This window comes from Accipiter gentilis, chromosome 1, assembly GCF_929443795.1.
Source record: "Accipiter gentilis chromosome 1, bAccGen1.1, whole genome shotgun sequence".
NCBI lineage: Eukaryota > Metazoa > Chordata > Aves > Accipitriformes > Accipitridae > Astur > Astur gentilis.
The window spans coordinates 36,870,476-36,884,361 of record NC_064880.1 but is presented as its reverse complement, the minus strand read 5'-3'; the positions used below and the strand labels follow the sequence as shown (position 1 = coordinate 36,884,361).

At 64.0% G+C, this 13,886-nt stretch overlaps 3 protein-coding genes across 4 annotated transcripts; 2 read left to right on the top strand and 1 right to left on the bottom strand.

The window, feature by feature from the left end:
- The first annotated feature begins 284 nt into the window (after positions 1-284).
- INHA (inhibin subunit alpha) lies at positions 285-2,120 on the top strand. Its single transcript, XM_049805442.1, has 2 exons — positions 285-651; positions 1,362-2,120. The coding sequence occupies exons 1-2, from the start codon at positions 285-287 to the stop codon at positions 2,093-2,095; spliced, it is 1,101 nt and encodes a 366-aa protein (XP_049661399.1). The 3' UTR covers positions 2,096-2,120.
- A 1,871-nt stretch (positions 2,121-3,991) lies between these two features.
- Positions 3,992-13,484, bottom strand: LOC126043435 (gap junction gamma-1 protein-like). Of its 2 annotated transcripts, none has more exons than XM_049811857.1 (3): positions 13,452-13,484; positions 4,365-5,566; positions 3,992-4,237 (listed from the first exon to the last, which is right to left on the bottom strand). In XM_049811857.1, the coding sequence occupies exons 2-3, from the start codon at positions 5,539-5,541 to the stop codon at positions 4,230-4,232; spliced, it is 1,185 nt and encodes a 394-aa protein (XP_049667814.1). In that variant the 5' UTR covers positions 5,542-5,566; positions 13,452-13,484; the 3' UTR covers positions 3,992-4,229. The 2 variants fall into 2 exon arrangements, with proteins under 2 accessions (XP_049667814.1, XP_049667804.1); XM_049811847.1 differs by lacking the exon at positions 13,452-13,484 and adding an exon at positions 7,923-8,020.
- LOC126044282 (WAS/WASL-interacting protein family member 2-like) lies at positions 6,094-8,484 on the top strand. The gene is made up of 4 exons (XM_049813680.1): positions 6,094-6,186; positions 6,301-6,513; positions 6,666-6,747; positions 7,898-8,484. The coding sequence occupies exons 1-4, from the start codon at positions 6,094-6,096 to the stop codon at positions 8,482-8,484; spliced, it is 975 nt and encodes a 324-aa protein (XP_049669637.1).
- Positions 13,485-13,886: the final 402 nt, after the last annotated feature.

Below are 13,886 nucleotides of genomic sequence, written 5' to 3'. Positions count from 1 at the left end.
TGGGGGGCACCCAGCACCAGCAAAGCTCGCCCTGGGTTCCCCCTCTGTCCCTGCCAGCGCAGGAAAACCCTGCTGGGAGCACCTGGCCAGCAGCCCAGCCTCCCCAGCCCCACGCACTAGCCGCCCCCAGCAGCATCCCCCACACACCCCCTTGCCCAGGCGCCGTCCCCCCCCAGACCACACTGTCCTTGCAGTCCTTGCATTCCAGACGTCTCAGCGCTTTCGCTGCCCAGAGATAATATTCACGGCGAGCAGACGTTTGCGTCAGTGTCAGATAGGTCTCAATGCCACCCTGTCCTGGGGGGAGCGCAGCGGGCAGACGGGCTGGGCAGGCAGGCAGGAGCCCGTGGCAGAGCCCCCTGAGCTGCCAGACCACCGCACACCCCACGGTCATGCTGCTCCTCCTGCACCTGCTGCCTGCAATACTGCCCACCGCCGCCCTGGCCAGCTGCACCGGGGCTGGTGTCGACCGGCAGCTCATCCTGGCCAAGGTGCGGGCTCGTGTGCTGGAGCATCTGAGCCCCCCAGTTCTCCAGGAGGAGCCCCAGAAGGAAGCAAAGAGAGTGCACCGGAGAGACATCCTTGAAAACACTGAAGTTGAGCCGGAGGAGCTGGAGGATACGTCCCAGGTGATCCTCTTCCCTTCCACAGGTGAGAACAACCTGGTGGGATGGAGAGGGCAGAGGGGTGAAGCAGGGTGGGGGCTCAGGGCAACACGGCTGCAGCAGGACAGAAGGGCTGCTGCGGTGGTCTGCAGGAGAAGAGAAAGAGGGTACGCCAGGCTGGGGCACGGGCATGGGTGAGGTTTGGTGGAGACCCAGGAGGTGAAAGGTATGGCAGCTGGGGACAGACGGAGCAGCCCAGGACACAGGCAGGGAGAAGAGCAGGCAGCACAAGAGCGTGCCGAGAGGCTGGGGAATGGCTAGGTCAGGCAGGATGCGGACAGATGGCAAGGGCTGAGGAGCAGGCAGGGTGGGATAGGGTGGGATGCTAGGGAATGGGGCAGGATGCTGGGAAATGGGATGGGATACTAAGGGACAGGACAGGATGCTGTGGGACAGGGCAGGATGACCAGCTGTGGGGCAGGACGCTGGGAGATGGGGCAGGACGCTGGGGAACGGGGACAGCACTAATGGACCAGCCTAGGGCACAGCAGGGCTCAGCTGCAGGGTGCAGTGCAGCGGCTGCTGCGTAGCGTTAGACATCAGCTCCCCTGCACCCTGCCGCAGCCTGTGCCGGCAGCCAGGCCCCCTGCCAGCACCCCAGTGACCCTCTGCAACATCCCACCTCCCACGCAGCACCAGGGACCCTCCCAGGGTTTAGGCACGCACCCTGAGCATCTTCCCCCCCCCCCGCTGCAGATGTGCCTTGTGAGCCCACGCAGCCGGACCAGCTGCTGGAAGAAGAAGGGATATTCACCTACCTCTTCCAGCCCTCGGCGCACACCCTGACCCGCACGGTGACCTCCGCCCAGCTCTGGTTTTACACCGGCCCCTCAGCCGCCCCCAACCACTCGGCCCCTGACGTGCTGACCCTGTCGCCGCAGGGCCGCGTGCCGGTGACGGCCATGGCAGTGCGGACACCCGAGCACTGGACGGTGTTTCACTTCGCCCCGGGGCTGCTGCCCCAGCTCTCGCAGCCGCTCTTCGTGCTCCTGGTGCGCTGCCCTGGCTGCCCCTGCCTGGCCGAGGGGGACAAGATGCCCTTCTTGGTGGCCACCACCCGGGCCAAGGGCAGCGAGAGGGCTCGTCGCTCTGCCGTGCCCTGGTCCCCGGCTGCCCTGAGCCTGCTGCAGCGCCCATCTGAGGACCTGGCCGCCCATACCAACTGCCGCCGGGCTTCCCTCAACATCTCCTTTGAGGAGCTGGGCTGGGACAAGTGGATCGTGCATCCCAGCAGCTTCGTTTTCCACTACTGCCACGGGAGCTGCGCCGAGGGCCACGGGCTGAGCCACCGCCTGGGCGTGCAGCTCTGCTGCGCCGCCCTGCCGGGCACCATGCGCTCCCTGCGTGTCCGCACCACCTCCGACGGCGGGTACTCCTTCAAGTACGAGACGGTGCCCAACATCCTGGCCCAGGACTGCACATGCGTCTAGGGCATCCTGCAGCCCGGCCCCAGACCGTGACCCTGCCCAGGAGGAGTCGGTCGCCCAGAGGACCCCTGGCCCCACGCCACAGGGACCAGAGGGACCCGGGGGGGGGGGGGGGGGAGTGGGGGGGGTGGGGCAGTGCCACCCTCTCCTGCACAAGCTGGAGTTTCGGGCTGCCCTGAGCACGGTCACGCTGCCAGACCTGCCCTGGGGCCGGTCCCAGTCTGGAGCAAGCTGGGGCATGGTGGGGCAGGGACAGGCACAGCCTTCTGCAGAGGCTGCCAAAGCCAGCCTGCTGCCTGCAACCAGCTCAGCCCCCGTTTCTCCCCACCCGCTTCTTCCTAGCGATTCCTGCCCTCCCCCCCCCCCCCAAGACTGGGGTCCCACTCCTGCTGCAGAGTGCAACAGCCTCCCTGTGCTCTCAGGCAGGGCCAGGCTGCCGCAGGAGGGATCGGGATGTGCCAGGGCAAGTCTGTGCCAGGACCTCGCAATGGTGGCAAGGCTGATGGCACACGTGGCACTGCAAGCGAGCCCTCTCCCAGCAGCACAGCCTGTTGGAAAGCTTAACAGAATGAGTGAAATAAAGCTGTTCGTTTTACTAAAACAGCCTGGAAACACCAGCTTCAGAGGCAGAGGCAGCTCCAGAAGCAGCCACAGAAGTGGCACATGGTTGTGCGGTGGGATGCAAGCTCCCCAGGGGTTTTGGCTGGAGGAGGGAGGGGATGGGCAAGCGCTGCAAGAGGTGTCCAGCTCTGACCCGGGCTTCCAGAGGGAACTGGGGTATGCTGGCCAAAATTGGCACGATGTGGCTGGGTTTGATCCAGCCCCGGGGCAGGGGAGTGCGGGGCAGGGGAGTGCAGGGCAGGACAGCATCCCTTCTGCTCCCTGCTGCAGCAGGACAGGGAGGCACAGGGAAGCCCCTCACCAGGGCCCTCGCCAGGGACAGGACCACACAGGAGCGCGGCCGGAGCAATCCCGCTCCGCCAGGCCGATGGGGGGCTGCCCCGGCCGCAGCCGCCTCCGCACGGCAGGAACGACTGAGTCACCCCGGGGGAGCGGGGAGGTCCCAGGGCAGGCGGGCGGCACTGCCTGCGCAGGATTCCCTTCCCACCCCTTCCTCCCGAAGGACCGGATGCAGCAGTTCAGTACAAAACGTCTCCAGCCTTTACTAATATAGATATAAAAAAAAAAAAGAAGGAAGAAAAAACAGTGACAATCATTTCTGAGTAAAAAACAACGCTACAAAAATCCCCGTGTGACCCAGGCTGAGATGATGAGAAATGCCCCACTGGTTCCCGGCCAAGCCTGACTCAGGGCACTGCGTCCCCCCACCATGGGACCAGGGTCCAGCCCCGCGCAGGGGGTCCCAGCCCCACGGCCTGAGTGGGAGGGGATGGGCTTTGGTCCAAGGACGGCCGGCCGGGAACGGGGCGGAGGTGGCGGGAAGGACAGCCCCTGCCCTCTGCACAGACATTTCTGAGCAGACCAGCCCTGCAGCTCACAATTCCATGCCAGGACACCACGCAGCACAGCCGCCCCGGCCACACCGGCACCTTCTGGCAGCAGTGCCACCAGGACGCCTTCCATCCCCTCCGCTTCAGGCGCAGTGCCAGTCCAGTGCCCTGCCCCACGGTTTGGCCCAGCCAGCCAGACCCCCACGCTCGGCATCCCTAAGCCCCCACGCCACGGGGGCAATACCGGCATCCCCAGCATGGTCTGCACATGCACAGCGCCGGCTGGTGCAGCGGCGGGTGGCAGTGGGCACGGGAGGGCACAGGTAGGTGTGAGGAGAAGATGCTGCAGGAAATGGGTGCAGGAGGAGGACAAGGGGGTGAAATGGGAGACGTTGGGGGGGTGCAGGCCCAGAGTAGAGATTGGGAGCGGAATATAAAAATGCCAGGGTGCACACGCTGACGAGTTTATAAAAACGTACAAAAATAAGATATTCCCTTTTTGAAAATGAAGTAGGAATGTCCCCCAAGGCCCCCAACCCTGCTGCTGCCCACCGGGACAGGGCTGCCCGGCCAGCCCCGCCAGGAAGGCGCGCGGCACCCTCCACCCCGCGCTCCTGGCAGGCTGCTCGTCCCGCGGTGGCGGCGGCAGCCGCTCCGGCAGACACCGCCGTCGTCCCTGGTGGCACTCACAGCCCTGTGGGGAGCGAGCAGCAGGTTAGCACCCGCCCCGGGGAAACGACATCCCCTCCCCAGGGGAGCCCAGGGGCAGCCCCCCATGTCCCCACCCCAGTCGGCCAGATCCATCCCCCTCCCCGGCTCACCCGTGGTCCTGTCGCAGGCGGCGGTCCCCTTCTCGTGGGCGAGGTTGAGGCGGTTCTGCTCGGCGGCGATGCCGTTGGCCTCGGGGCTGCTGCTGCGGGCAGGGCTGGGGGGCCGCGGGGGCGGCTGGAGGTGGAAGGCCACCTCCAGGTGCTCCTGGGCCAGACGCAGGTGCTCACGCAGCCGGTCCAGCTCGTGCGCCGGGGGAGCCCCGGCCAGGGCGAAGCGTCCCGCCGCCTGGGCCAGGCTCTCCCGGTAGTCCAGCCTGCCGTCAGGCAGCGGGGCTCGCGGCGGCTCCTTCTTCAGTGAGTGGTAGGTGGGGGGTGCGCCGGGGGCTTTCTTGGGGTACTGCGGCGTGGGGCTGCCGCCAGCCGGGAGCGGAGGGCTGTCGGGCTGGCTCAGGGCATCCCGGATGCGCCCCACGCCGAGGTGCACGAGCTCGCAGAGGTTGAGGAAGAGGCAGAGCCCGCTGACGGCGTACATGACGAGGAGGAAGATAGTCTTCTCCGTGGGGCGGGAGACAAAGCAGTCGACGGTGTGCGGGCAGGGGCTGCGGCTACAGACGTAGGAGGGGCTCACCTCGAAGCGGTACAGCAGGTACTGCCCGAAGAGGAAAGCCGTCTCCAGCAGCGAGCGGCACAGCAAGTGCAGGACGTAGGCGCGCATCAGCCCGTCCTGCTTGATGCGGCGCCGGCCGTCATGCTTCTCGCCGCCCTCTGGGCTCTTCTCCTTCTCCACCTCGATCTCCTCAAAGATCATGGGGTCTTCTTCGTTATCATCCTCCGCCTCCTCGTAGTCCCGCCCGGCTCCTCGGCGCACCACCGGCATGCGTGCCCGCCGGGCTGCCGGTGCCTGGCGCCGTGAGGACTCAGGCATGCGGGCGATGCGGTGCATGGCGAAGCCCAGGTAAAGCACCGACGGTGTGGCCACCATAATGATCTGGAAGATCCAGAAGCGGACATGGGAGAGCGGGGCAAAGGCGTCGTAGCAGACGTTCTCGCAGCCGGGCTGCTGCGTGTTGCAGACAAACTTGCTCTGCTCGTCATAGTAGATGGACTCGCCCCCCACGGCCGTCAGCACGATGCGGAAGACAATGAGGACGGTCAGCCAGATCTTGCCCACGAAGGTCGAGTGGTTGTTGATCTCCTCCAGGAGCCGCGTTAGGAAACTCCAGCTCATCCTGGCCAGGCAGCTGGCTCAAACCCTGCAGCGAAGAGGCAGGCAAACAGGCACTGAGCAAACCCGCGTGCACCTCACTGGGCCCCCTCAAACCACCAGCCGCCACGCCAGCTCTGCCCCTCTCCCTCTCCCAGCACCGACGTCCCTTCCCTTACCCACAGGTCCACAAACACAGCTATGCGTGGGCACCCATCTCCCCAAAACCACGTCCCTTGCCTAGCACCGCCTCCCCAGACGCATCCTGCTCCACCCCGCCACCAGCCAGGTGGTTGGGGAGGACCCGGGGAGCAGGGGAAAGGCTGGGACGTCCCCAGCCCCTGCAGGACACTTCTAGGAGAAGAGTCAGTACAGGCAGGGTAAACACGGCAGCACGGGGCAGCGCCAGCTGGGGATTGCGAGGGGACAGGCAGGGGACAGAACCGCCTCCTCCACCCAAGGTGCCATGGCGCCTGTTTGCCACCTGGCCCGGGGCAGGTCCCCAACCAGCGCCGCACCCTGCGCCAGCACTCATACCCTCCCACGGGGGTCCACAGGCCCCTGGAGGAAGGCAACATGCGGCAGACCCTCTGGCCCTCTTCAGCTGCCAGCCTCAAGCCCCGAGACCCGGCCGAGGGGGTCTTCCCCGAGCAGCATCCCCCGAGCCAGGTCCTCCGCACCCCGCAGAGCTCTCCCTCGAGGGCCAGCTGAGATGTTTGCCCCCACCAAACCTCTGTGCTGTGCCCTCTCTCCTGCCTGACCCCCATCCCCAAACCTTACGAGTCTCTGAAGCCTGCAGTGGCCAGCACTCAGAGCACCCCACAGACCGATGGCAAGGGCTGGCGGAGGGAACGGAGCGGGAGGCAGAAGAGCGGTGGCGAGGGGCAGCATGGGGCGGCCAAGGAATTGCACAAAGTCCCAGCAAAGCAGCTGACACCGGAGATCGGGGAGGAAATTACGAGGACCGTGCCGCAGCTCCCGGCCAAAGGAGAAGACGTAAGAGGAGACACCCCACCGCCACCCCCGGTTTCAGCAGCTTGCATATGAGCTGATGCAAGGGCAGCAGGTGGCAGGATTGCCTGGGGAGAGCAGAGGGGATGTGTCCCCACAAAGCCCCCAGCCTCCCCCACGCCTCGCCTGTCCTCCAGCCAACCCTGTCCCACTGCCTCCGGCCAGGGCACATCCCTGTGGACGACGGCTCCTGCTGCACTCACGCCACCATTGTCCAGAGTAAGAGGATCTTTTTGTCTTAGCTCAGCCTGCCTCCCGAGCAACCTCGCCTAAACAGAAAAGCCCCTCCAGCACAAGCACCCACGCGAGCGACACGCTCCCTGACGGCCTGGTGCTCGGCAGAGCCTGCTGAGCTGCGGGAGGTGGCACGGGCTGGCACCAGGGACCCAAACCCAGCCCATCGGGGCCACCATCCTCCTGTGGTCGAGCACCTTGCGAGGTCTCGCTGCCGCCCTGTCTCCCCCGTGCAAGGCCCTCTCCCCCACCACCCCACTGGAAGGAGGATGCTTTGTGTCTGCCTTTAGCTCTTGCCTGGCAGTGGCACACCGCCCTGGCCCCAAGGTGAGGGGCTGGGGCAGGGGACAAGGTAAAGGGGACCAGGCAGGAGGGCAGCCCCGGGAGCTGGCAAGCCTAAGGAAAGCGAAAGCACGCACGTGGGCACTGCCGTGGTGGCCAAGGAGAGGTGACACAGGGAATGACCGCAGCGTGGGTCAGGAGCCGCAGTGGTCACAGCTGGGGCAGAACAGAGCTCCCCACCCCCTCGCCCCCGGTCCGGGCAGGGCACCCCCGGGGCAGGTAGCCCAAGCCCAGCTCTCTGCCGAAGGGGCCAAGCCACCCACCGCCTCCCGGCCACGCCACCAGCACCAGCACCACGTGCCTTGGCCAGGCCCGACGCGTACACCCCCAGCCCTACCGACCCCAGGTCCCCCTGCCTGGAGCCCCCCCTGCCCCAGCCTTGCCCTGCCCAGGGACCCCATGTCCCCAAGCCACATCAGGCCCCCCCGCGCCACAGCCCCGGGCAGCCCACCCCGAGGCTCGCCAGCCCCTGCCCGCCCGGGGACCCCTGTCCCACTGACCCCGGCCAGCCCACGCTAGGGCCCGCTGACCCCTGCCCGCTCGGACCCTGCCCCCCAACCCCAGCCCTCCCGGGGTCCCCAGCCCCACCGACGCCAGCCCACCGGGGACCTCCAGCCCCGCTGAGCCCAGCCTGCCCGAAATCCCCAGCCCCCGACCCCCCCCCCCCCCCCGCCTGCGGCCCCCCAGCCTCCCTGACCGCAGCCCACGCCTGGGGCCGCCCCCAGCCCTCCCGGGGTACCGCCGCCCGCCCCGCTTGCCTCCCCCAGCCCCCCCGACCCGCGCGTCCCCGCAGCCCCCCGCTCCCCGGCCCCACTCACGGCGCGCCGGGACGAGCGGCTCCCGCCGGCAGCGGCGGACAAAGCGGCGGGGCGGCGCGCCGCCGCCTCCCGCCGAACAAAGGGGCCCGGGGCCGCCCCGCCCCGCGCCCGCCCGCCGGTGCGCACCGACCGCCCCGCACCGACCGGCGGCGGCGCCGCTTGGCGCGGAGCTGCCGCCCCTCCCCGCCCCGCTCCGCCCCGGCCCGGCCGGTCCCGCGGCCGCCGGGTGACTCAGCCGCCGGACGGGGCGCTGCCGCCGCCGCCGCCGCCGCCCCCGCCCCCGGCCCCCTCCTCGCCCGCGGCTCGGGAGGCCGCGCAGGGCTGCGGGCTGGGGCCGGCCCCGGCCGAAACTCGGCCGAGAATCGCGTCTGTCGGCGACATCAGCCGCGGCAAACCCCGCTTTCCAGGCAGGCGCCGAAACCCACCCGTCGCCCGGAGGCTGCTCCCAGCCCCGGCAGCCCTATCCAGCCCCCGGTGGGCCGGCTCTCCCCCTCCGCCCTTTGCCCCAACCCGGGAGCTCGTTGGCTCCTGGGCTGCCGCTGCCGCCCAGGTGCGGAGCTGAGGCTGCCGGCTCGTTGCAGGGAAACGCTCCAAAGCGCCGCTGCAGCTGCAGCCTCGGGGGCCCGGGCTCGGGCCGCGGGGTGGTCGGGGGTGAGCAACGCCTTCCGAAGGAGCACCGGGGAGCCTGGCCACGGGGGCAGAGGAAGGAGCCAGCGCTCCAGCCCCGAGTCTCCTGCACAGTAACCCCCTGCCCCTCCTAACGCCAAATTCCTCCTTTCCCAGTGAAGAGAGAGGATGGAAGAAAGGAGAGCCCTGGTGGCCCCAGACACGGTGGGCATGTGGAGCAAAAGGTGCCTGCGCGGTAGGAATGTGCTTCAAATCTTTTGAAGCCTGTGCTGCTTCTCGCGCCCCGGGCCAGGTCCCTGCAGCAGGGCCAGGGCTGAGTACGCAGCACCTCCAGATGTGCCCTTAGAGTCACCACTGCTCGTCCCAGGCACCAGCACCGCTCTCCCAAGGCCAGAGCAATGGCAGCAGTGGCTTTGAGTCACCCCCCTGGAGCCATGAGCTGTCCCTCCACCAAAGCATGCCGGCCACTCACTTTCTGCACTGCTGAAATTGGCTCTGGGGGTGGTTGTCAGGGCTGAGTCCCCACATTGGGCCAACCACACCGATGACATCCCCGGCAGAGCACCCCATCCTTGCACCCTTGTGTGGGGATGGGGAGGGATGCTGGGCTGCCTTGTGCAACCCGAATAGTTGGGGGGAAGCTGGTGTGTGGTAAGCTCAAGAAACGTTGCTTCTCCCCACTGAAACACGTGCTGCCTTCTGTGGAAGGGCTTCCATGAGGAAGCCCTAGTGGGTGCAGCACTTCCACCCACCTCCCGTGGGCAGTGCCGGGGGCCGGCTGCAGGAGGGCCGAGGCCAGGTGGCTGGGGCAAGGAGCAGGGTGGGAGGCAGGGCTGCTACTTCTGGTGTGGGTTTTTGGTTATTCTGGGCTCACCGAGTAACAGCAGCCCTGCCACTTCCCTAAGTCAGCAAGGGCCACCATGGTGCTGTCCCAGTGCCCGCACAGCCCGGGCACGGGCTCGCTGCTCTCCCATGGGAGGGTGACTGGAGCCCTCCTGGAGCGGCAGCTGCGCCCCGACATGGGCACAGGTGTGTGCACAGGAGGAAGGGGGAAAGGGCCCCACTTCGGGCTCTTTTGCTCAATCCTTCCTTCCCCCTGCTCGTGGATGGGTCCTTCCCAAGTGACAGCTTCAGCTGTATGGAGGGAAGGCTGCAGCAGAAGGAAGGGAATTTGACCTGGCCATGAAGAAACACTTTTCACTGAACACCCCCCCTCCCCGACTGTGGCATTAACATTTCTGGAAGGGCAAATGCCTGTTGCAGATCCAGCAACAGATGCTCTAGGAGCAACCCCCAGGCACAGTCTCCATCCCAGGCCAGGAGCCACAGGTGGAGGTGGAGGGAGGGAGACAGCAAGCCGAGCACAGAAAGTCAAGCTTTTGGAAGGATGCAGGGAAGCGTTTGGGGCTGGGGAGGGGGCCAGGAGCTGCAGCCTGGCATGGAGAGGTGGGAGTGGGGTGTGCAGAGCAGGGGACTGCTGGCACGAGGGCCGCATCCTGGCAGGCTGGGGAGGGCAAGCTGCATGCAGCCTATGTTGAACCTCCTGCTCTTGCCAGGCAGTTAAAGTGGCTTGGGGTTTTCTTTCCCCATAGTCACCACTAGTTTTCAAGAGCTCCCAAGTCTTCCCTCCAGTCTGGCTTCACCCCCAGGCAGCTGATCAGTTTGCCAGGGGTAAGGGACCTATGTGACCCTTCAACTCTGGTGCTCGGCATGTTAAGAACAAGCCCCCATAGCACCAGCCTCACATTAAACTGGGGAGCGTGACCTGCTGAGGCACTGCAAACTGAGGCCATTGCACCCAGAACGAAGCCGCTTGTTGGGCTGGGGCCAGGTACAGCTGCTGCAGCATTTTTGCACAGCTCAGCCCATGCCTGGGCTGCGAGGCAGAGCTTGCCTCGGGAGGCCAGGCCCAGAGGCTGGTGTCAGACACCCCTGTGGACAGGCATTACTGTGCTTGCCAGCATCCAGCCATTGGTGTCAGAGCCCTCCCGTCGTCCCCGCGTGACGGTGCCCTGTGTGTTCCTGGGCTCTACCCTCATCTTGAGCTTGCAACACTCAAGTGCCTGCAGAGGCAACACTCAAGTGTCTGCAGAGGCATCACCCTTTCAGCCTGGGGCAGAGGGCAAACCCACATCAGCTGGAAAAGGAAGGCAGAGGGTGAAGGGTGTTGCCCACCCTCATCCCTCCCCACATCAGCTGAGGCTGACAGAGCCCGCACCCATCGTGGGCAGGAAGGATGTGCAAGACAAGCAGCCTTGTGGGGTCCGGCTCGGAGATGAGCTTTGCAGAGGAAACAGGGGCACCGTCACTAACCGCAAAAACCAGGATCAGCCACAAACCGCTAAGTCTGTGGGGCAGAGCCCAGAGCTGGGGCAGGCATGTGGAGCATGGCAGGGCAGCTGCATGGCCCAACAAGAGTGAGGGGAGCCAGTAATTGAGGAGATAGTGGCTGAGGGGGAGCATAAGTGCAGGGATAAGGAGAACCTGCACTTTAGGGACAAGCGCTACAGCTCAGGAGGAACGTGGCAAGACCTCCCACAAGCAGTCCTTCCTTGCTGCTCAGCCACAGCGTCACAACGGAGGCACCCTCCGGGACTCCACTGCCAGACCCTGCCTCGGCTGCCAGACACAGGGTGCCAGGGTGAGCATGGGGCCCAGCACGGCTCTTGACAGCAGTCTGAGTTCTGCTGTGATCAATAGGGCAGGGCAGGCTGGGTCCTGCTATGACTGCCTCTGCTTCCAGGGAAGGCGGCAGCACGGCAGATGGCTGGGCTGGGCACCCCAGGTGTGTTTGCTGTGGATTGGTGTGGATCCTGCCTGGCTGGCGCTCGTGATGGGGTGAGGAAGGGGTGAGGAAGGGGAGAGGAAGGGGAGAGGAAGCCAGCTCCACCCTCCCAGAGCTGGGCCACAGGCAGGCAGCGCTGCGGGCAGTGCTGCAGGTGGGCAGCGTGCCTCCTCGGCAGCAAACAGACTCTTCCCAGATTAAACAACTCATCTGGCACTGGGACAGGGAGCAGACGGCTCTATTAGGGACTGTTTGTCCTGATACAGGACAGCTCCACAACTAGCTCAATAACCTTCTGATAACAGGCAGAGGCATGCTCTGTTGCAGGAGCACAAAGGGCAATAACCGTCCCCTGTTAAACAGGCTGGGATGGCTTCAAAATAAAGTCCTCTTCCCTTTCCCCACTGCTTGATTATGAAGTACAGTAGGGGGGTACATGGCACGGCACAGCCCAGCCCCTGCTCACCTCCCTCCTGCTCGGGTCTCCTTCCCAGTTTGTGGGTGCTGACTTCTGCCAGCACCCCAGTACCATGCATAGCACTCAAGCCCAGCCCGGGGGCCGGTGCTCTTTGCCTGCCAGGCAAGCCGGAGGGCAGCCCTCAGGGAAGGGGTTTACCCTGCCCCAGGCCATTGCTCTGTAAGGTGGGTAAGGAGTGCTGGCACCCGCAGGGGAGATGAAGCTGGCCAGGCAGGTCCGCGAGCCACAGGGAACATGTGCCCTTTGCTGCTACATTGCCAGTCCCCTGGGGATGAGGCCAGCAGGGATGTTCTGCTAGAAGTAAACAACCAGTCCCTCCATTCACCCAGTCTGATTAGAAACAAGGCTTTGTTAGTTAGACATCGTGCAAGGGGGCTGACAGCTAACCCACAGGCTATGTGTGCTCAAGGCAGTACTGATTTAGAGGGCAGAGACACAGAGTAGGATGCACTGAAATAGCCAAACCCGTGACTGAGGCATCATTTTCGTTGATGAGTTGAACAGCAAAGTCAGGCAGGGCTGGTATGTGCCTGTGGAAAAGTGGTGGTAGCTTCAGGCTCATGGCAATGGCCAGCCTAAAGCCTGAGCCCATGGCTGCCTGCAGCCTGTCTCCAGAGCCCTACGGCTGCCACAGGCCTAGGCATTCCTCCAGCTACACACACCTCGAGAAGAGCCTGCTCCAGGCAGATGCAGGCAGGGAAATGCTGAGATTCAGACCAATCTTGCTCCATGCTAGCAGCTGAGCACTGGAGCCAAGTGCACCCAGAAAACAAGAAGGGAAAGAAGGGGGAAATCAAGAGTGCCCAAGAGCACAGCTGGAGGACTGCACGTTCAGGGTTATGACAAGCAGAAGACATCTGCGGCTGGTTCAACAGATGTCACACCTTTCCGCAAACCCTGGCTCTCCCACGCAACCCTTGTTCCTGCACAGCCATCCGTCAGGGCTGCCTGCAGTTCTGGAGCGGAGGAGCATGTCGGGGAAGCCCTTGCACACACCCAGCTGATGCAATGAGACCAGTTAATCCTATCGCTACGCCTAGTGCAAGGAGCAAAGTGTTCACAATCGTGAATTAACCACACAGGGGTTAATCTGGTAACAACCAGGACAAAACCCTAAGGGAAAACAAAGCAAGTGTTTCATGAAGAGGCAGGAGACAGGTTGTGGCAGCACTCCCACGTGAGCTTCCCTGTCAGTGGCTGGAGGAATGCAGAAGAGCAGGGAGCTTTAACGGGACCAAGAGGCTAACGCTGAGCTGAAGGCACAGACCTTGAGATGTGGCAAGGAGCAGAAGCAAATGAGTAGTCACTTCTGCAGTAAAAACTGGGAAGAGCTTAAGAAAAGCTATGGACAGGAACACAGCTGAAACCTTTGGTTCTGGCAGTCCACACTTTGTTAGGCCCCTCAACACATAGCCAGACATGCATGGCAGAGCAAAGGTGTAGCTCGACTGAGATGGAAAAAGCAAGCTCCAGCGATGGGCTTTCTCAGGGGATCAGCTTACGTAGAAGAGACATCGGTGAGCTGGTCCAATAAGTCCAATTTTGACCCCTGCCCTTTGTGAAAAATGCAGCTATAGAAGATGAAGACAGAACTTAAACAAGCTCCTTAAATGGCAAGATGAAGACAGAAAACCCTTACTGGTCTTTACCGGCTCAGCTCTCGGACTCCTTCTCCCAGACAAAGTGCTAGGTGCTGGCAGGACTTCCACTGAGCTCACTCTCACTTGCAGTCTGAGATCGCTCCAAAGGAACGGAGAGCAGCAGCCATATGCCCATTTAGGAAGAGGGGAGAAAGTGGAATCCATTGTGACATCTGCCTCAAGACAGTATAGATCTTGTCAATCAAGTCTATAGAAGGCTAGATAAAAATATCAGCCACTGCAGGCCTTCAGCAGTTCAACTGCTTCTGGAAGTGACAGGAGAAAAGTCTAATCGTACAGTGATTCCAAGGAAACATCTAACAGTGTGCTGCGAGGTGGTGTTCAGACCACTACAAAGTATGGAAACTGAACTTCCCGCTTTCCTAAGGCTATGAAGATGGCATAGCTGGGTTTGAGCAGGGAGAGAAACTTTA

Bases quoted from the DNA above. Each gene is read 5' to 3' on its own strand.
- INHA (XM_049805442.1), top strand. From the start codon at position 285: ATGCCACCCTGTCCTGGGGGGAGCGCAGCGGGCAGACGGGCTGGGCAG. The intron at 652-1,361 runs GTGAGAACAACC...CCCCCGCTGCAG, and splicing joins GATCCTCTTCCCTTCCACAG to ATGTGCCTTGTGAGCCCACG.
- LOC126043435 (XM_049811857.1), bottom strand. From the start codon at position 5,541: ATGAGCTGGAGTTTCCTAACGCGGCTCCTGGAGGAGATCAACAACCAC.
- LOC126044282 (XM_049813680.1), top strand. From the start codon at position 6,094: ATGCGGCAGACCCTCTGGCCCTCTTCAGCTGCCAGCCTCAAGCCCCGA. The intron at 6,514-6,665 runs GTAAGAGGAGAC...CCTGTCCTCCAG, and splicing joins TCCCGGCCAAAGGAGAAGAC to CCAACCCTGTCCCACTGCCT. The intron at 6,748-7,897 runs GTAAGAGGATCT...GCGTCCCCGCAG, and splicing joins TCACGCCACCATTGTCCAGA to CCCCCCGCTCCCCGGCCCCA.